Genomic DNA, 20,862 nt, shown 5'->3' with positions numbered 1-20,862 from the left:
CTGAATATTGATCATTTTTTGTTGTAATCCCCTGTTTTTCCTCCTACACTTTACATGCAAGTGTATGTTTCTTTCTCCTTTTCTGCTTTGCCAAAAAAAAGAACTTTAAAGACGCTCAATATGAGATGGGATGACCTTAAATAAGTACATTTTCATTTATCAGTATAATTGGTAACTGCAGTTAAATGAAAATTGGCTTTCTGCCCCCCGTAGTGATTTGAATCCACAAAATTTCATACAGAATTGTACACACAAAAGGAAGGTGTCTGAGATTGGACAGGTGGTCAGAATCCTAAAAGAAGTGATTTTTATTTCCGAGCATTTTCCTGGGCTGAGAGGCAGTGATAATTGGCATTTTAAAACCGGATTGGTTCTCAGTGGAAGCTCAGACCCCGTGGACCCTTCACTGTCTGTATGATCTGCCCTATGACCATGGTACAGAGGTCACAGGCTCTCACCCAAATCCAATTTATTTAAATCCTTCTGTGTTTTCAAGCTTTGCCATTTTTCATGATTATTTATTTAGCCTGATATGCTGCGCTGCATTGGCTTTCATTTTGTAATAGACAAATGTATTTTGTCAGAAAAAAACACAACACAGTTTATTCAACTCTAATAAGTCCCATTTTGCATAATTTCTCATCTGACTTGTCAGCTTAATTTGCTGTTTTTTCTGCTTCTCTCCACCATTACTTGAGCTGTTAGTTAATAAGTCTTGAAGGGAGATTGAGAAAAGATTTGAGAGCCCTAACTTTTTTTCCCCCACTTCTCTTCTGCTCTATAAATCTGAGCCTCGAGCTTGTACTTTTACGCAAAACCCAGGTGTTTGACCGAACAACCGTGGTACATAGTGCATGTCTGGATGTTACATAGGATAAAAGAGGTGCTAATTTCATAACTCTCAGAAATAGCTTCATTTTTATTTTTAAATAACCTACTTGCTTTTTCTCCATATGCCACGGTTGATGCACATTCATGTTGTTACAGCTTTCTTTTATCTTTGTTTGCAGCAAGTCAGTGACTCTGACCCAGAAACTAACCGTTCACCCAGCTGATGTCCGATATGAGTGTGTGTTGAAAAGGCAGATGACATGATGCTTCTGATCAGTAATAATTGCCCCCCACAAAATGTTTTTTTGTCTCTCACACCAGGTGCGTGTAGGGGAGGTTGGTGGCAACACTTTGGGTTTCTATGGCTGCCAGCTGAGTCCCGATGGCTCCATGATCGTGGCTCACGCTTTTCATGGAGCACTGCATCTCTGGTGCAAAGACCAAGACAAAGAGGTGAGAGTCATGGCATCAGTTTCTTAAACTTTCAAATCAATATGTCTATTTTCAATATGTGTATTTTTGTAGATTGTTCAGTTCTGATTCACTAATTGTTTCTTTTATTTGTGCTAGAAATGTTCCGTGTCCACAGTAAGTGTGTTTGAAAAAGATTAAATGTTTTTGTATTGCTACACAGCTACTCTGTGTGAGTGACAGTGATTAGTGTAATTAGTCACACCAAGTCTCCTGTCTGCCACTCAATTTGACTGGCTTTGCACGAGCCTTTGTTGGGTGTCCCTCAGAAAGAGTTGGGGGGCTAAAGCCACAGTGCAAGTTCAGAGATAGCTGTATTTCAATTATGTCTGCTTGCAAGGTGAATTTACAGTTCAGCACAATCCAAAAGGTGCTGATAATTAATTCAGATGTTTCAAAGGAGATCGACTTCTCAGACAGCAAGACCTAAATTAAAATGATTTACTCGAGAGACAACGAAGGACCGTGACGTCGTCCGGTATGGCGCAGCCGGGGCCCCCCCCTGGAGCCAGGCCCGGGGCTGGGGCTCGCATGCGAGCGCCTGGTGGCCGGGCCTTTGCCCACGGGGCCCGGCCGGGCCCAGCCCGAATAGATGACGTGGGTCCGACCTCCTGTGGGCCCACCACCCGCAGAGGGAGCCGTAGGGGTCGGGTGCTATGTGGCACGGGTGGCGGTCGAGGCGGAGTGCCCCGACGACCTGGGCCTCGGAGACAGCCTCTAGCTGTAGGGACATGGAATGTCACCTCGCTGGGGGGGAAGGAGCCGGAGCTTGTGCGGGAGGTTGAGAGGTACCGGCTAGATATAGTCGGGCTCACCTCCACTCACAGCTTGGGCTCTGGAACCCAGCTCCTCGAGAGGGGCTGGACTCTCCATTTCTCTGGTGTTGCCCGCGGTGTGCGGCGGCGGGCTGGTGTGGGCTTGCTTATAGCCCCACAGCTCAGCCGCCATGTGTTGGAGTTTACCCCGGTGAACGAGAGGGTCGCGTCCCTGCGCCTTCGGGTCGGGGACAGGTCTCTCACTGTAGTCTCGGCCTATGGGCCGAACAGCAGTGCAGAGTACCCGGCCTTCTTGGAGTCCCTGGGAGGGGTGCTGGATGGTGCGCCGACTGGGGACTCCATTGTTCTGCTGGGGGACTTCAACGCCCACGTGGGCAGCGACAGTGAGACCTGGAGAGGCGTGATTGGGAGGAACGGCCTCCCCGATCTGAACCCGAGTGGTGTTCTGTTGTTGGACTTCTGTGCTAGTCACAGACTGTCCATAACGAACACCATGTTCGAGCACAAGGGCGTCCATCGGTGCACGTGGCACCAGGACGTCCTAGGCCGGAGGTCGATGATCGACTTCGTTGTCGTGTCATCTGACCTCCGTCCGTGTGTTCTGGACACTCGGGTGAAGAGAGGGGCTGAGCTGTCAACTGATCACCACCTGGTGGTGAGTTGGATCCGCTGGCAGGGGAGGAAGCCGGAGAGACTCGGCAGGCCCAAGCGTATCGTGAGGGTCTGTTGGGAACGTCTGGCGGAACCCGCTGTCGCTGCGGTTTTCAACTCCCACCTCCGGGAGAGCTTCTCACAGATCCCGGGGGAGGTTGGAGATATTGAGTCCGAGTGGACCATGTTCTCCACCTCCATTGTCGGCGCGGCCGCTCGGAGCTGTGGCCGTAAGGTCTCTGGTGCCTGTCGTGGCGGCAATCCCCGAACCCGGTGGTGGACACTGGAAGTAAGGGATGCCGTCAAGCTGAAGAAGGAGTCCTACCGGGCCTTATTGGCTCGTGGGACTCCTGAGGCAGCTGACAGGTACCGGCAGGCCAAGCGTGCTGCAGCCCGGGCGGTTGTGGAGGCAAAAACTCGGGCCTGGGAGGAGTTCGGGGAGGCCATGGAGGAGGACTACCGGTCGGCCTCGAGGAAATTCTGGCAAACCGTCCGGCGCCTCAGGAGGGGGAAGCAGTACCCCACCAACACTGTTTACAGTGAGGGTGGGGAGCTGTTGACCTCGACTGGGGATGTCGTCGGGCGGTGGAAGGAATACTTCGAGGATCTCCTCAATCCCACCGCCAGGTCTTCCATTGAGGAGGCAGAGGCTGGGGATTCAGAAGTGGACTCGTTCATCACCCAAGCCGAAGTCGCCGAGGTGGTCAGAAAGCTCCTCGGTGGCAAGGCACCAGGGGTGGACGAGATCCGCCCTGAATACCTCAAGTCTCTGGATGTACAGGGACTGTCTTGGTTGACACGTCTCTGTAACATCGCCTGGCGGTCGGGGACAGTGCCTCTGGAGTGGCAGACCGGGGTGGTGGTCCCTCTTTTTAAGAAGGGGGACCGGAGGATGTGTTCCAACTATAGGGGGATCACACTCCTCAGCCTCCCCGGGAAAGTTTATTCCAGGGTACTGGAGAGGAGGATACGGCCGATAGTCGAACCTCGGATTCAGGAGGAACAATGCGGGTTCCGTCCTGGTCGCGGAACACTGGACCAGCTCCACACTCTCCATCGGGTGCTCGAGGGTTCATGGGAGTTTGCCCAACCTGTCCACATGTGCTTTGTGGACTTGGAGAAGGCATTCGACCGTGTCCCTCGTGGCATCTTGTGGGGGGTGCTTCGGGAGTATGGGGTCCGGGGCCCTTTGCTAAGGGCTGTCCGGTCCCTGTACGACCGGAGTAGGAGTCTGGTTCGCATTGCCGGCAGTAAGTCAGACCTGTTCCCGGTGCATGTTGGACTCCGGCAGGGCTGCCCTTTGTCACCGGTTCTGTTCATTATTTTTATGGACAGAATTTCTAGGCGCAGCCAGGGGCCGGAGGGGGTCCGGTTTGGGGACCGCATGATAGCATCTCTGCTTTTTGCGGATGATGTTGTCATGTTGGCTTCGTCAGGCCGGGACCTCCAGTGTGCACTGGGGCGGTTTGCAGCCGAGTGCGAAACGGCTGGGATGAGAATCAGCACCTCCAAGTCCGAGGCCATGGTTCTCGACCGGAAAAAGGTGGTTTGCCATCTCCGGGTCGGTGGAGAGTCCTTGCCTCAAGTGGAGGAGTTCAAGTATCTCGGGGTCTTGTTCACGAGTGGGGGAAGGATGGAGCGTGAGATCGACAGGCGGATCGGTGCAGCGTCTGCAGTAATGCGGTCGCTGTATCGGTCCGTCGTGGTGAAGAGGGAGCTGAGCCAAAAGGCAAAGCTCTCGATTTACCGGTCGATCTACGTTCCTACCCTCACCTATGGTCATGAACTTTGGGTCATGACCGAAAGAACAAGATCTCGGATACAAGCGGCCGAAATGAGTTTCCTCCGCAGGGTGGCCGGACTCACCCTTAGAGATAGGGTGAGGAGTTCGACCATCCGGGAGGGGCTCGGAGTAGAGCCACTGCTCCTCCACATCGAGAGGAGCCAGCTGAGGTGGCTCGGGCATCTGTTTCGGATGCCTCCTGGACGCCTCCCTGGGGAGGTTTTCCGGGCATGTCCCACCGGAAGGAGGCCCCGGGGAAGACCCAGGACACGCTGGAGGGACTATGTCTCTCGGCTGGCCTGGGAACGCCTCGGGGTCCCACCGGATGAGCTGGAGGAGGTGTCTGGGGCCCGGGAAGTTTGGGCATCTCTGCTAAAACTGCTGCCCCCGCGACCCGACCCCGGATAAGCGGTTGAAAATGGATGGATGGATGGATGGATGGATTTACTCTCATGTAGTTGCCAATCACAGACACTAGTTTACCATGAGGGTTTACCATAATGTGGCAGGGCTGGTAGTCATGGAAGCATTGTGTATGTAGAGGGGATTTTAGACAGGAAATCAGAGCAAGTTGTGAACTGACCATTGCAATGCCTTCTGAGCAGGGAGAGTGGAGGCCCGGCGTTGTGATATCAGGTCACTTCAGTGCAGTCCAGGACCTGAACTGGGATCCTGAGGGTGAGTTCATCCTCAGCGTGGGCTTAGATCAGACCACCAGACTCTTCACTCCATGGAGGAAACAAGATGCCAAACAGGTAAAACAGGCTAAGAAATATATATGACACAAAAAGTCTCTAAATCTAATGATGCCATATAACACATCTGTTCAAAGTTGCATATGACCTAATGCAGCTAAGGATATTAATGATGCATGGATATTTCTGATTATTACCTTTGTAAAAACAGTATAGCAAAATCCCACAGCACATATTGCCAATTCATTAACTACAGTCAGGAATGTAATGGGAATACACTGTTTATATAATACATAGACGTCAGAGATTTCAATACAAACACTGCAGTTCATGGTTTTCCTCTCACAGAAATGAGCTTCTACTGTAGATAAAGAGCTACCATGTTTCTTTATTCATGAGACAATAGACAAAACAGGTCATGTTTCATTCACGTGGCATCAATACAGGTATGTGCTAGGAGTAGGGTTTCTCTATTACTTCTAGTCTCCCATGGCAATGGGTACTTGGTATGCTTTTCTCCTCTTGGCATCGGCCATTTGAATGAACCTTTGTGGCATATAGTCTGTGCCTAATCTATCTTTTATTTGCTGCTGTTTAGGTTCTTTGTTTAGATTCTGTTGATTTAATTTATTAGGCTGTGACTTAATAATAAGGGATTTCTTAGACCTGTTTTTTTTTTGTTTTTTTTGAGGGAAGGAATCAAGACTATGATTAATTGATCAGGCCCAGCAGTACTGCAGTGAACTTTTTGCCCTCTTCTTACTTCACCTCAGGTTTAGCCAAAACATAATCAAGGTTCCATTACTTTATTCAAGATGTCAGTTTGGAGTATTACCAGCTCATGCTGATGCCAAAGGAAATCCAGTCATTGTAGTGGGGCCTTCCATCTTGTCTCGTGAGGACACTTTGCATCTTATGCTGGAAAGGTTTAGTTTGAACAGGAGGTTCAGTGTTGTATTTGGCTCGGCTACAAACGTCTGGATACAGGGCCAAGAAACCCAGTTCCACAACATCAAAGATCTATTGAATCACTGGCACATCCCTTGGCAACCACGTGCAGCTGGTTAGGAACCTCATGATCAGATCTGCATCTGTGCAGTGTATTTCTATGTCTTTTTTTTTCACCCTGCAGGAAACCTGGCATGAAATCTCACGGCCTCAGATCCATGGCTACGACATGCAGTGTCTGGCGATGGTTGGAAGGTTTCAGTTTGTGTCAGGAGCTGATGAGAAGGTCCTGCGAGTGTTTCAAGCACCTCGTAATTTTGTGGAGAACTTTGCTAACATCTCTGGAACCTCAAGAGAAAAGCTGTTGACATCTAAAGTGAGTGCCCAAGTGAAATTACTATGATTATATTTTAATATGCATTATATTTTATATGCGTAGAAATAGTGATTAAATGCGTGAACGTTAGAGCCACACTTTTGTCCTCTGTCCAAAGATCAGATCTCACGAGAACTTTCTTTGCAGTTAGTCTTTCACTTTGATTTTTAACTGTAAAAAGTGCTGTGCGGACTGTTCACTGCCCTTAATAATTCCTACATAATCATTCGTGTATCTGTGCCTCTGCTCATTCATTTATCTGTCCATTTCCAGGACTGTGCCAACCTTCCAGAAGGCGCCAGTACACCTGCGTTGGGTCTTTCCAACAAGGCCGTATTTCAGGGTAAAATACTTGCTCAGCTCTGCACTCAGGGTTTGGTCCAAGTTTTGTCTGATAATCAATTTTCATGAGCTCCATACAGTAGTTGGAGAAAGCAGTGCCTTATTAAATTGATTGCATGTATAGTATTTACATGATTTTCAAATATGATATTCAAACAGTCGAATATATTTACTGAAATGTCATTTTGATTGATAGGTGACCTTGTCCCAAAAACCAATAAAGAAGAGGAACAATTCAACAGTATATCTGATCAATACCAGGAGTCTTATTTCCACCCACTCATCATGACTGGTACTGTATCCTGCAAAAACAACACTTTCAAGTCTTTTCCCAACATAACATGGGCATTTCTAAAATTCAATATAAACCTCCCTGATGAATAATTTTGGCGCCAAAATGCTTCCCTGCCTCCTCCACTGTCTGATAGCCTGATTCATATTCCTCATTGCGTGCCACTCAGCAGCCTCAGTACACATTTAAGAGTTCCTGTCTGCCTGTCGCAGGATGTTCTTATAAGAGACAATGATGTGCGGCCAGACGGACAGTTAGTTATTACAGCTCTCCCGGTGCTCTACTGCCACAGTGCCCGAGGTCTGCTGGAGGCCCATGGTATTACAGCAGGAGAGGAGATGAGAGGAAAGGGGTGATGGGTGATAGAAGAAGTGTCAGGAAGCGGTGATGTTAGGTTAAGAAAAATATTACAGAAAAATTGAAGACTGTCATTGCAAAATGAGTAGAAAATTCCAAAACAAGTGCAAATCAGAAGCAAATCTTAAATGTAAGATAAGATGGATGGGTTTGAAAATAGGAATGGTAACTGAGGACACAGAGGTGCACAGAGTAACAAGAGCACAAGAAACAAAGGCAAAATAGAAACGCTAATTGTAAAAAGTGGGTAGATGGGAAATGGTTGAGAGTCAAATGAAGAGAACGTAGCATGGCACTTTAAAACCCCTGGGCTAGAGGGTGTCAAGGGCTGTCATCAGCATGATTGAAGCCACTCCTTAATCTGCAATGCTAATTAGAAAGCAGGCTTTGTGATTGCAAAGTTTAAGTATCGATGACCCCGGGCTATGCAGGGAGCAACCAAGTGCGAGAGACTGCTGTTAACAATACATTTTTGCTCGTTTGATTGGCTTCTGCAGGCATGGAGACGAAAGAATAATTAGGCAAAACGGGAAGCAGATGACCAATAAGAAACACACAAGGAGTCTAGCTTTCAATTACATGCAACACAAAGGCAGCGCAGGCTTGTGCAGACCCTGCGGTGTGAGGGAGAGGGTTGGCACCCGACTAGATTTGATCCCCCTCAAAGCCAGCAGCCGTTAAGAATCGGAGATAAAGCTGCAGTTGTGTCAAAATAGCTTTTTTTTTCTTTTTTTTGGGAAAAGCGGCAAGTTGTAGGGCTGAGGATTTCATGCACGTTAAATGCTAAAAGAGGGTGTATGTGAATGTGAGAGAACATTGTCTCCAGGCGATCAATCGTGTTCTCAGTCTACCATGTAGCTTGTAGCTTCAGTCTCTCTTTATGATACTTACTGTCTTTTTTTTTTTTTTACTGTCTTTTTCCTTTTTAGCTTGTACGCCTGTCACATACACACATGTACACATTCAGTATCCTATCTGTCACTCCTTGGGTTAACAGTACAGGGATTTAAAAGAGGGAAGTTATAATAGCCACTTGGGTGTAATCCTCATTTAGTAAATTGGAAACTGGTTGTATTTGAATTTTAAAACGGCTCAGTTTTCAGGGCCTCGGAAAATGACAGTTATGTAAGGATTTTTTGGAATCTGCGGTTAACTGTGTGTGTCTGTGTGTCTGTGTGTGTGTGTGTGTGTGTAGAGCCCCCACCAGAGGATCATCTTCTCCAGAACACACTTTGGCCTGAGGTCCAGAAATTGTGAGTATCCAAATGTCTCTTTGCTAACACTGTATCCGAACCCCCGCAGCTAGTCTTTAGTTTCAGTTACCTGCTGGTACAAAACAATATCCAGAGTCATAAGACAACATACAATCACTTCTCCACTGCTTATTTCCATTTTTTATGCTTCCTTTCCCTGTAACGACATCAGAGTTTCCATATCGCTCTTAATGAAGTAACATTTCCAGATGGTTTGTTGGGTTTTGCCCAAAGGGTTTATTATATCAGAAAATGATGGACTTCCTGAAGCTCTGGGTTGTCTCTCTCCCCGTATTCATCAGCCAATCAGGTTCCAGCTTCCTGCCATCCCATGAGCCTCTTCTGCAGGCTGAATATATTGCCTCCATTTGTAGCCAGTGTTAAATCCATTTACCTGTCAATCGCCATAAACATGACGTATGGTGTGGCCGTTTATTCGGCGTGTGGACATTGTGTGTGTTGAAAAGCATTTTTCTGCCATTTGGCTTCACCTGCTCGAATCATTTAGTGTATAATAGAAACATTAAAATGAAGTGGCCAAATTATTTTTGTGGCATAAATGATTTTATCACCGTCGTGGCCAAATTGCCGCAGGGTTTGAAAGCATCCTGGTTGTGGAGGACTCTCTCTCCGTGGAGTTGCAGGCTGTGATTTCACTTTGCTTACTTGGTGACATTTTAAAACAACTAGGTGATAGTCAGCAAGCTAAAAGTAATTAGGCTGTGAGTGATTACCTCGGAGCATCATCATTGTTCATCTCTGTCAGTGGGAGAAGGACCAGTCATCGCAGATCAGTATTTTAATTTCACACTCTGTCTGCTTATTTACCTGTCAGCAAGCGATGATGGCTCGAGCCTGGAAGCGCGTCGGGGCGACGCTTTGGAATAACAGAATACTTAATTTACTGTCAGACCGGGAGCGCTGTCTTTGTTGTTGCTCTCCTCCCTTCACCTGTCTGTCTTTCAGATCCCGTCTGTCCCTCCGCATATTCAGCACGGCTGTTATCTTGAATCCTGTTTGTGATTAATCTCTGCATCACCGTCGTCCTCTGTCTCCTCCAGGTACGGCCACGGCTTTGAGATGTTCTGTCTCGCTTCAGACAGCACCGGGACGGTGGTGGCCTCTGCATGCAAGGTCAGTGTGATATGATCGAGGCCAGAGACCGTGTCAAAGCCTGGAACATACACCCCCCACGAGCCTTCAGCAACACAGGAGAGGGCACCATGACATATTTACTCTGCATGCACATATTCTCACCAGAAGATGCACACACACACTCACACACCAGGCAGAGTTAGACAGTGCTGTCAGTCAGGTATTGATAGTACCTTGTCCTGACCTTGATTATGCTGACAAACACGCAGAGATTCACTCATAGCTGTTAGCCATCACAGATGTGTGTGTCTTCTGTTTTCTTGTGGCAGACCATCACTCTGCTTCACTTTGATGTTTTCTTTCTACCTTCTTCCACCTTCTCACCCCACGTTCCTTCCCCCCTGCTGCAGCCTTCTTCATCCCTCATCCCACCCCTACATCTTTTATTTTCAAGCTACTTTTCAAAGATGTTGTTTTGTCTCTTCCTATTTTTTTCCAGTTGGTAAATCAATCTAAATTGTCTTCCCAGGCTTCTAAAGCCGAGCATGCAGCAGTTCTGCTGTGGAGCACAGCTACATGGCGTCAGCTGCAGACGCTGCCGTGCCACACCCTCACCATCACTCAGATGGCCTTCTCCCCCGACGCACGACTCCTACTGGCTGTTTCCCGTGACCGCACCTGGTCTTTATGGAGACGGAACTTGCCCACATCTGAAAATCCAGGTGAGAGAAGGGAAGGAGATTTCACTAATGAGGGGTCCACCTTAAATGATTGCATTATTTATTTGTCAGGACGCTGCTTTCTAATGTTGTACAGCTCAGGATGGGATAATAGTTCCTCATGGTAAATCTAGCTTAATTAAAAATGCGTTTGAGTGAATTTCTAGACAAAGAGACAATATTGGAGCCTCATTGGCAGACAACACCAGCTCCCCTAATTCAAATTAATTAAAATAAGGTAAACCCACGGAGCAGATTTGTTCCAAATCAAATTCCAAGTCAAGCTGGCCTGATTTGAAGGACTTCCCTAATTAATACTGTGAAGAGCCAAACAAGTGATGCATTGACTGAAACTAGTCCAAAAAGGAGCTAATAAAAGAAAGATTATTTATTTGATTTTAAATTTAACCTCATTTTCTCTGTATATTTATGTAAATAGACCACAATTTAAATTTTACAAACTGTCCTCCTTAGACAAGGATGTTATTGGAGGTAATACTACACTGGTAGTGGCTGCAAAGCTTCAAAATGACTCTCACCACTGAGCCACCAAACCGATGCCTTCCTTTATACTTATTCAATCGAATTTATTGCTTGATTAATTTATTTAGGGCTCGTCAGAATAGCAAAGTTACAACTCATTGCAGTAGCTCGTCAAGTCTGTGCTTGTCAGAGGCGTTGTTAGAATCGTGAATCATTGGGGGCTAAGCCCTGACCAGACATCTTTAGATTTTCATCTGATGATTGCACCATATTTCAAGTTATTTCAGAGTAAAACAATGTAGAAGATGTGTGACACTGTGCTCTTCCAAAAGGTTATAGCAGCACGCGTAATACCGTGAGGAAAAATTGAAGTAGTCATGTGCTAATTGCATGTTGCCAATGCTTTGTTCAGTTTTGAAAACTGTCCCTGGTCTCATAGCTTCTGCTTCTATTGTGGGACAAGGGCTCCTTTTGAAATGTCACAAATTGTTAACTCTGTCTCGTCCGTCTATTTGATACTCTCTTCTTCTTCCTTTCGTCTTCCTTACTCTCCTTTTGGTTTCCTCCGCTCTCTCCTGTCCTGGTCATGAAAAAGATGTATTTAGCATATGCCAACCAAAATCTAAAATCTCTCATTATTTGATGTGATGACTGGATCATAAACATGTCGCTGATTGATTTTATACATAGACGTAACCAATTATTTGACCACGCCAGCCAATATGAAATAAAACTAAAGCAAAAAATGAATGCACTAATCCATCCCATAGGGGTTAAATAGTCACCAGTGCTCATTATTCCACACTGGCTGCCAGTGAGTGCAGAGTAGCTAGACCAGTGGTTCTCTGTGTGCCTTCGCACAGTGGTGTGCCCTGGAAATACTGTCATTCTAAATGATTTGCACAGATATAATCATATGTAAAGGTGTGCCTTCAAAATACTTGTAGATGTTCACAGATGAGGCAGTAACTCTTCCTCCTCCTCCTCCTCTTGCCTCGCCTTCATCCTTTCTTCTTTTTACAAAAGCTTCATGAATCCTTAGTCTTCAAGTCTTGCCTTAGTGAATTAGGTAGCTAACTACTACCAGATGCCAACAATGCCAAGGCCTGTAACCAGTGCTCTCTTTATCTCTCTCTCTCTATCTTTATTTTTTGCTATTCAGGGCCTATTCATAAAATATTTGGGGCTTCAGCCGTGCCCCAGGTCTAAACAAGGCCACTGCAGGCTGTTAACACATTTCTAGAGCTGTGCAGCCCTTGTTTGAAGAAATAGAGACCTAGTTGTAGTGTGGTGGCCTGTTCTCGGCCTTTAATTTGATTTCAGGCTCTTGGGACCAGATACAGACAAACCCACAGCAATACAATCTTTTGATATTTGACATATAGCAAATGACAAAAAAAAATAAAATCCTCTGCAGCTTTCTGTCACTCATTTTTACCTTTGACCTCTTTCAGACTTAACTCTGTGGTGGTGACATTAATGGTTTGAGGAACAGATTTGTTTCTGGAAGGTCACCACTGTCAGTATCCACATGGCCTGAGGAATTAAGTGAAAGAGAAATCATCTTGTGGAATACAGGCCAGCTTCTCATGTCATAGCCTACTATTTTCATTTGGTTTGAGTATTTAATAGGATGTTACAGCCCCTTCTTTCCTTTTATCAGTGGTGGAAACAAGAATAACGTTGGCACTTATCTTGTTTGCCATCATTTTCCATATATCTTCATTGTCTGCACTTGTCACTGTGGTTCAAAATTATCGTCATATAATTTCTCTGATGTACACCCTCGACCAGCAGCAGAACTTCTGCCCTGTTTCAGTTTGTTAGTTTTCTTATTGTTTCTTACAAATTAATCCATATTTGTTCATCTCTGTTTATAGAGAATTTTATCGATATATTAGATGTTGTTTAGTTAGATGTTGATGAAATCAGCCTTTTTAGAAATTAAAATCACATTTTTGCAGAAAAACCTATTGCAGTGTAAAAACAAAGGGTCTTTTTAAAAGCATGTCCAATATGGTTCATGTTCTGAACATACATGTGATCACTTGACAGCTGCTCTTAAAGGTCACTCTTATACTTGGCTGTAGGTAGGAGTAAGCACCTCCATAAATGTGTGTGTTCTGGGAAGAACTTTTTACAAGTAAATTCAAGAGCATTCACAAGTGTAATTCTTCAAAGTTGAATCAGTATAGATTCAGATCAGAGGGTGAACTACCAAGCACGTTCAACATAGCCAGGCTTTCTTTGCATGAGGTGACTCGACAAACTCTAAACTCACAATCAAAGATAAAAGTTATCACAGAGGTGGCTGTCAACTCCCTTTTTTTTAACCCGGGCTTTCTGCTTCAGGCTCTGTGCGTGTTCCCATAAAAGGGACATTTGATGCGTCATTTGACTCCTCATGTTACTCAGAAATTAAATAGAATGTTTTCTCAATAAAGACTGAAAAAATCAAAGGAGCTATCAGTTGCATGTTGCCTACTTCAGTCAAGACGAACAGGTTGTAATAATGGAGAAATATGATGGATATAAAAACTGCAATAAGTAAATATTTATTTTACCATTCAATGTACTTTCAGTACCTCTGGTTTATTTCAAAAGTAGCATTTATACATTTTAGAGCTTTTATTTAATACAGCAGATTTAAACATACTCAAGTGCATTTCGGTCCGACGCTGTCCCACAATGAAGGAGACATGGAGCTTTAGTTTTTGGCCAAAACCAAGTGAAATGCATTTTTATTGATTTACAATAACGAATACATTTTCTGATTGGCGCAGCTGCAGTGCCAGCAGTGTAAAACAGCCATAGCAGCTTACCAGGACCAAACACGATCCACAGTGGCCTGTAGCTGCTGAGCCCTCATCGTTCTTTTAGTGTATGGAGAATCTGCTGTGGATCATTTGTTAGTGAGTGTGTGTTATTATTACAGATTTTCTGCATCATCAACTGAATGCTGTAGGCTCCCATGACAACGCAGTGCATTGTCACGGGAGCTACTGTAACTGCACGCCTTCGTTCGACGGCATCACTGACGAACGGCTCAACAGATGAATCTGCAATGTGTTCCCTCCACTGAGAATCTACTTCGCTCATAGAGAATACAACGGATTTAAGCTGAAACTCTGAACATAACCTGGTTCAGACCACTTTAAGTTTACAGCAAAGGTTACCACGGTGATCTAGCCAAGTTAAAAGAACCACCTTTGTGACAACCCCGCCAATCTCACTTCACTGTACGCCCCTCAGGTTCTGGTCAAATGTAAGCTGTCCACATAAAACACTTGTCTTAGTCACTGTCATTATATACAACAGTTGTAAACCTCCTAGAACAAGATAGATAAAATAAGCACTGATAGTGGATCAGCACTTCTGTCTGCCTGAGTCATTCTGTGCATCCCCACTCTCCATTCACCTCCTGCAGGGCCTCTGTTGTAAACAACAGCGTGCTCCTGGAGAGTTTCTTTATATGAGAGAATCTCAGCACCTTGACTCAGACAAATAACCCGATCCTGCATCCAAGGTGAGCCGAACATGACATTTAAGCCCAGAGGATTATCTCCCACCCGCACCTGGTAACGCATCTGATGGCTCTTTTGGCAGCTAGGGAAGGTCTTAATGGGCACTGACAGAGGCTAACCAGTCCTGCACTCTGCTGGTTTGCCTGCATAGTGGACTGCACGCAGGCAGGGGTGGTGTTTGTGAGAGAGGAGTGAAGGAGAGGCAGCGGAGGGTTTGGAGGGGAGGGGAGGGGAGGGGAGGGGAGGGGGTCCCGTCTGTTCCGGTTGGCTGCTGAATCACTCAAGGTGATTGTGAAGAACACACACACACACACACACACAGTCTCACAAGCCAGCCCAGGGAAGGTTAAACGAAGTTAGAGCTGATCAAACAAACTGACTCCCTCTATTCTCACCTCTTCTGTGTCTCTCCCTTTTCCTCTCACCGGTTTTGTCTAACCACGTCCTCCTCTCTTCCTCTTCCACCTCTGTCTTCCTCTTCCTCGTGGGTCAAACACTCAGACATCTTCATTAAGGAGACACTGCTGCCTTCCTCTCCTCCCTTTTCGTCTTTATTGTGCTGCTGTCTAATCTGTGGAGCTTTTTTTTAACTTGCTGTTCTTCTACTGTCTCTGGGCTCCGTCTCTGTGTGGTTGGACTTGACGGCCCACGGTGCCCCTCACGGGCCTCAGATGAGAGTGTTAGCAGTAAGAGATGTGACACCTGTGTGTCCCAAATATTCTCAAAGATATGTGTGTGCATTTTGAGAGAGTGTTGTGAGCACATAGACACGACATGGCGGTTAACTCAGACTTTTGTGGCCACACTGTGGTTGGTGTGTGTGCCTGCGTGCTTGTGGACAGCAGCACTGCCGCAGACACACAGACAGGCGGCTGCCAGCAGCATACAAACAAGCTCTCTTGGGGAAACCAATCTGGGGTCTGAAATGACTTAGGCTGGGGAAATAAACAGCAGCAGGTCATAAACCAAAACTGACTGAAATGGAGGGCTGGAATGAGGTTCTTTGTCTTGTTTGGTTGTTTATTTGTCGCTCGGGGGAGCTTTTGTTGCTGGGATACAGACATGCCGATGTCATGCTACAATAATCATGACACAGTGTTCTGATTACCAGCTCATCTGTCGTCGAAAAGTGTTCTATAAATGTAATGTGACAAAATGTCTGTAGCATTGGGATTTATCAGAGTTTGAACTCATTCTTAATGTGATCTCTGTACTTGTTTGTTGTCTCCGTGCAGAGCCACAGTTCTTCCTGTACGCACACACAGGCAAGGACACAGCCATACACAGCCGAATCATCTGGTCATGTGACTGGAGCCCAGACGGCAAATACTTTGTGACATCCAGTCGGGACAAAAAGGTCATTTTCAATTATTCCTTTGATTTTAAACAAAAACAAACACGTCCCTCTCCTTTTAAGGTGATAACTTGATGGTAAGAAAACTGATCGTTGCACATTGAGGTAGTGATGTAATTAATGCATTTTTTGTTTGCTCAAGTTATGTGTGTGTGTTTGTGTGTGTCCAGGTGATAGTGTGGGGCCCGTGCAGATTAGAGGACTCTGGAGACTCTGTGCTTCCACCTGAGCTTAAACCATGTTCTTCCATCTTGGATGTTGGAGATTCTGCTACCGCTGTGGCTTTCTGCTCCGTCCTCTGCTCCGATAACCGGTACACACACACACACACACACACACACACACACACACACACACACACACACACACACACACCCTTATTTTTTTATTGCTGCGTTATGGCCAACTTCATGAACAAGTATCATCAGCAGGAAATCTGCACTCTGCACACTGAAAACATACTGCAAAGAATTTGAATGTGAAACAGAAGCTTTTTAAACTAATCGTCAGTCATACTAACACTCATCAAGTGAAGGGTAGATGTTATTTTACTTTGAACCTGAACCTGAAATAAGTAATACGCTGCCTGTGCCTTTTATCTTTTCTTTTGAAAAGACATTACAATGAACCAGAAATAGTTAACAGCAGATGTCCCACCCAGGAAAGATAGGTCGAGGAAATGAGTTACATAATGACTAAAATGGCTCACAGCAATCAAACACACGAATTATCTCTGCAAGCGCTAATAACCACTGCGCTCATCTTATTTTTTTCATTATTATAATTCTGATTCTAATTTAACATCAGCAATCTAGAAAGTAAGAAGACGGCCCATTGTTATAATGTAAAGCTGTTTATTGTTATTGTAAAGCACAAGTCAGCCACCAATTGTGTAAGTTCTCCCACTTAAAAAGATGAGAGAGGCCTGTAATTTTCATCATAGGTACACTTCAACTATGAGAGACAGAATGGGGGGAAAGAATCCAGGAAATCACATTGTAGGATTTTTAAAGAATTTATTTGCAAATTATGGTGGAAAATAAGTATTTGGTCAATAACAAAAGTTCATCTCAATACTTTGTTATATACCCTTTGTTGGCAATGACAGAGGTCAAACGTTTTCTGTAAGTCTTCACAAGGTTTTCACACACTGTTGCTGGTATTTTGGCCCATTCCTCCATGCAGATCTCCTCTAAAGCAGTGATGTTTTGGGGCTGTTGCTCCCTCCAAAGACTTTCTATGGGGTTGAGATCTGGAGACCTTGAAATGCTTCTTACGAAGCCACTCCTTCGTTGCCCGGGCGGTGTGTTTGGGATCATTGTCATACTGAAAGACCCAGCCTCGTTTCATCTTCGATGCCCTTGCTGATGGAAGGAGGTGTTCACTCAAAATCTCACGATACATGGCCCCATTCATTCTTTCCTTTACATGGATCAGTCGTCCTGGTCCCTTTGCAGAAAAACAGCCCCAAAGCATGATGTTTCCACCCCCATGCTTCACAGTAGGTATGGTGTTCTTTGGATGCAACTCAGCATTCTTTCTCCTCCAAACACGACAAGTTGAGTTTTTACCAAAAAGTTCTATTTTGGTTTCATCTGACCATATGACATTCTCCCAATCCTCTTCTGGATCATCCAAATGCTCTCTAGCAAACTTCAGACGGGCCTGGACATGTACTGGCTTAAGCAGGGGGACACGTCTGGCACTGCAGGATTTGAGTCCCTGGCGGCGTAGTGTGTTACTGATGGTAGCCTTTGTTACTTTGGTCCCAGCTCTCTGCAGGTCATTCACTAGGTCCCCCCGTGTGGTTCTGGGATTTTTGCTCACTGTTCTTGTGATCATTTTGACCCCACGGGGTGAGATCTAAATAAAAATCCTACAATGTGATTTCCTGGATTCTTTCCCCCCATTCTGTCTCTCATAGTTGAAGTGTACCTATGATGAAAATTACAGGCATCTTTTTAAGTGGGAGAACTTGCACAATTGGTGGCTGACTAAATACTTTTTTGCCCCACTGTATGTACAGAAGAAATGACCCGCTATGGCTCACAGTAATCTAAGCTCAAGTGTTGGCAGGGAACTATGCAAATGAAGATGCTGCAAATCAATACAGAATATGTCGATGTGGAGACACAATGCAGAAGTCTGACTTTAACATCATGTTTGATATTAGAACACTCAGTACAACTCCAGTACACCAGCATCGCTTCAGGTCAGGGCGCAGTGGGCTGCTTGATAGTATTGATGTAAATACAGATTAATCTGAGCCTGTCTGGATTCTCCCTTTGAAGCCCCAGTTGAAACCGTTAAATCCTGTGAAAATCCTGCAGAATTTAATTCGATGAAAGTAGAACTAAAATTTGTAATGGAACCAAAGTATGCAAAGTTTGCATAATTTCAGTTTTGTCTTTATGCCATTGCCTTAAGGTTCGAACACTGGAAATGAATGTTGTCAGGAAAGGTTTGATCTGTTGTAATGCAAACGGGTGTGTGTGTTTTGTTGCCTTCCACAGCTACCTGCTTGCAGTTGGCCTGGAGTGTGGCAGGATATTGCTGTACAGGTGGAGCCCTGACCAGGAGCGTGCTGGAGGACATGACTGGAGCCGCTGTGGGGAAACGGACATCTCGTATCCTTACAACACACAGCCGTTTGCGAGATGCGCCTCTGAAAGGCCTCCAATAGCCACTGGCAGCATGTAAATGACAGTATGTCACAGAAACAGTGGTGTACCTTCTGGCTGGTGAGAGGCAGAAGCTTTGTGTTATGGAGAAAAAGGCAGCAGGGTGCTGGATTCGAATGGCTGCGTTCCTCAGGGCAGCAGTTAGAGGGGAAGGCATCGACAGGAACTGGTGTATGTTTCTGTGTGCTGTATCCCACGTGGGCGTGTGAGTCAGCGTCTGTAAAGCTCAGGAAGTGAATTTAAGACGGGCAACTTTATTGTGTCACTGCTGCTCACAACCACAAGCAGTCAGTTTAACAACACCTGAAACTTCCCTGTTGTGTGTGTGTGTGTGTGTCCAATGATCCCAGGCTTTGGGATGTGTCTTCTTCCTTGTTTTGTATTTGAGAAGGAGAGATAAGAGTAGTAAAGTATGTGCAGTATGTATTTGTATGGATTATGTCTGGTGCTTGTTCTGTAATGTAGAGCAGTATCCTGTTATTTCCCTTCATCACACATCCTTTCGCAGACAAAGCCACACTTTGGCAGTCAAGAGGCTCCGCTGGAGGCCCCGGACTGGCCGCCCAGGTCGAGAGGACAACAAGAGGGATGGACAGACTGATGGAGAGAGTGAAATCGAGAAGGAGAGCTCCTGGGTCCAGCTTGCCAGTGCCGGCGCCGACCACTCTGTCAAAATCTTCAACATCAACAAACAGGCTCTTTAGCGCTACCAACACTGACACTATTATGTCTCTCGCATGCAGAGAGACACTTGGACTGAGGGCCACAGGCCTGACTGTGGCACCAAGGCCACAGCTGCTCGCTGGCAAGCCGTTCACTCCCTGTGACAGCCAGTTAAGTCATGGGTCAGTCGCAGGACAAACCCAGAGCACAAATGCCCCGCAGTCTGTCTGCACACAGCTGAACAGATTAGATGGGTGGAAGCAAGATGATGAGAACACCAGGGTGGTATTTTGCTTAGACAAAAGAAAGTGTTTTAGACTGAGAGAAAACAAAGCTGCTGGATGTCTGTGCAGAATGCATATTTAGACTGCTTATTCAAGGAAACATTCATACAGTAAATGGAGGCCTTTAAGTAACAACTCAAAGACATTATCTGTTCATTCTGATCATACTGTTTCTCCCTGTTTGTATGGATTTGTTTTATGATAAATTAATTAAATGTTTTGTATACCCAAATTTCTACTGTCTTTGGTCTCCTTGCTTTGTTTTCAGATGGTTTAATGTATTTTCCTATCGGCTATGCAGCCAGTAGTTTGCATTTATTTCTATATGAATCACTCAGCAGACTCTGAGTTGTTCAATCAATCACCCTTAACATCAAGTCTGCATTTAGTTTTACGTTATGATTATTTTACCTCACAAGTTACATTATTTCTATGACGGTAATGCAGTGCAGACTTTTCAAACCAATCTGCACTTAAACCAGTGGAACTTAAACACGTGACTTGGAGTGATTGATTAGCAAACTTTACAGACTGATTTCATAATGCATGGAAATCAATATGATACGGAAAGGTAGATACAATCTCAAACTGTGGACCAGTAGTTCCCCTGAAAACAAAGCAATGTCTGTGTCTAATACTCCCAGTTTTAACCAATTCAACCAAACAGCAACTTTTATAATTGTTTGGTTTTAATTTAGTTTTATTGTGTCCTGGAGAGTTATAATTATGTAGTAACTCATTAGGAAACAAGCAAACATGAAAGAATCTTACGACCCCATTTTGGGAATTGTGCATTTTACAATTGTTATCAGTAAGTATGCATTGTAGTTAAGAAAATAAAAAACATTGGTATAGTCCATTACAGGAAGGACTTTGAACATTACAGCAGATTAGAATGAATCCGTGCAGGACTGTCCAGTTATAGAGCGCTGCAGCTGTATATTAGGGCACATCCGCTTTTGGAGACTGAGTGGGGACCTTAACAGGATTCTCAAGGACAGAGGAAGTCCACATCCTGGATTTACTACGGGTTCAGCTGAGTGTGCCGTCATTATATGTCAGCCATAAATTTATCTGTAGAAGATTGTAACTAGTGGCCATAACTCACTCTCTAATCACGTATCCTGGTATGTACGGAGGCATCAGTCAAACCTTGCCACACACACTCCTCCAGGAAATGGCTGTTTTTCAAACAGTGAAATGAGGTTTTGGGACAATACGGCCATATATCAAGGGATTTTCCACATCATATATAACATAATGTAATTATTGAATCATTATCAG

At 45.2% G+C, this 20,862-nt stretch overlaps 1 protein-coding gene across 1 annotated transcript in view; it reads left to right on the top strand.

Annotated features, from left to right (window-relative positions):
* The window catches only part of elp2 (elongator acetyltransferase complex subunit 2), a 33,413-nt gene extending 13,652 nt beyond the window's left edge, over positions 1-19,761 (top strand). Inside the window, exons 11-22 of the mRNA XM_070846183.1 lie at positions 1,153-1,284; positions 5,118-5,267; positions 6,340-6,531; positions 6,805-6,874; positions 7,070-7,165; positions 8,718-8,775; positions 9,837-9,909; positions 10,400-10,592; positions 15,832-15,953; positions 16,121-16,263; positions 18,464-18,577; positions 19,140-19,761. Coding sequence (XP_070702284.1) covers positions 1,153-1,284; positions 5,118-5,267; positions 6,340-6,531; positions 6,805-6,874; positions 7,070-7,165; positions 8,718-8,775; positions 9,837-9,909; positions 10,400-10,592; positions 15,832-15,953; positions 16,121-16,263; positions 18,464-18,577; positions 19,140-19,335 — 1,539 coding nt within the window. The 3' untranslated portion in view covers positions 19,336-19,761. The remainder of the gene's footprint in view (positions 1-1,152; positions 1,285-5,117; positions 5,268-6,339; positions 6,532-6,804; positions 6,875-7,069; positions 7,166-8,717; positions 8,776-9,836; positions 9,910-10,399; positions 10,593-15,831; positions 15,954-16,120; positions 16,264-18,463; positions 18,578-19,139) is intronic.
* The last annotated feature ends 1,101 nt before the right edge of the window (positions 19,762-20,862 follow it).

This window comes from Pempheris klunzingeri, chromosome 16 (genome assembly GCF_042242105.1).
Source record: "Pempheris klunzingeri isolate RE-2024b chromosome 16, fPemKlu1.hap1, whole genome shotgun sequence".
Lineage (NCBI taxonomy): Eukaryota > Metazoa > Chordata > Actinopteri > Acropomatiformes > Pempheridae > Pempheris > Pempheris klunzingeri.
The sequence above is the reverse complement of the archived record's forward strand: the minus strand, read 5'-3'. Positions and strand labels throughout refer to the sequence as shown.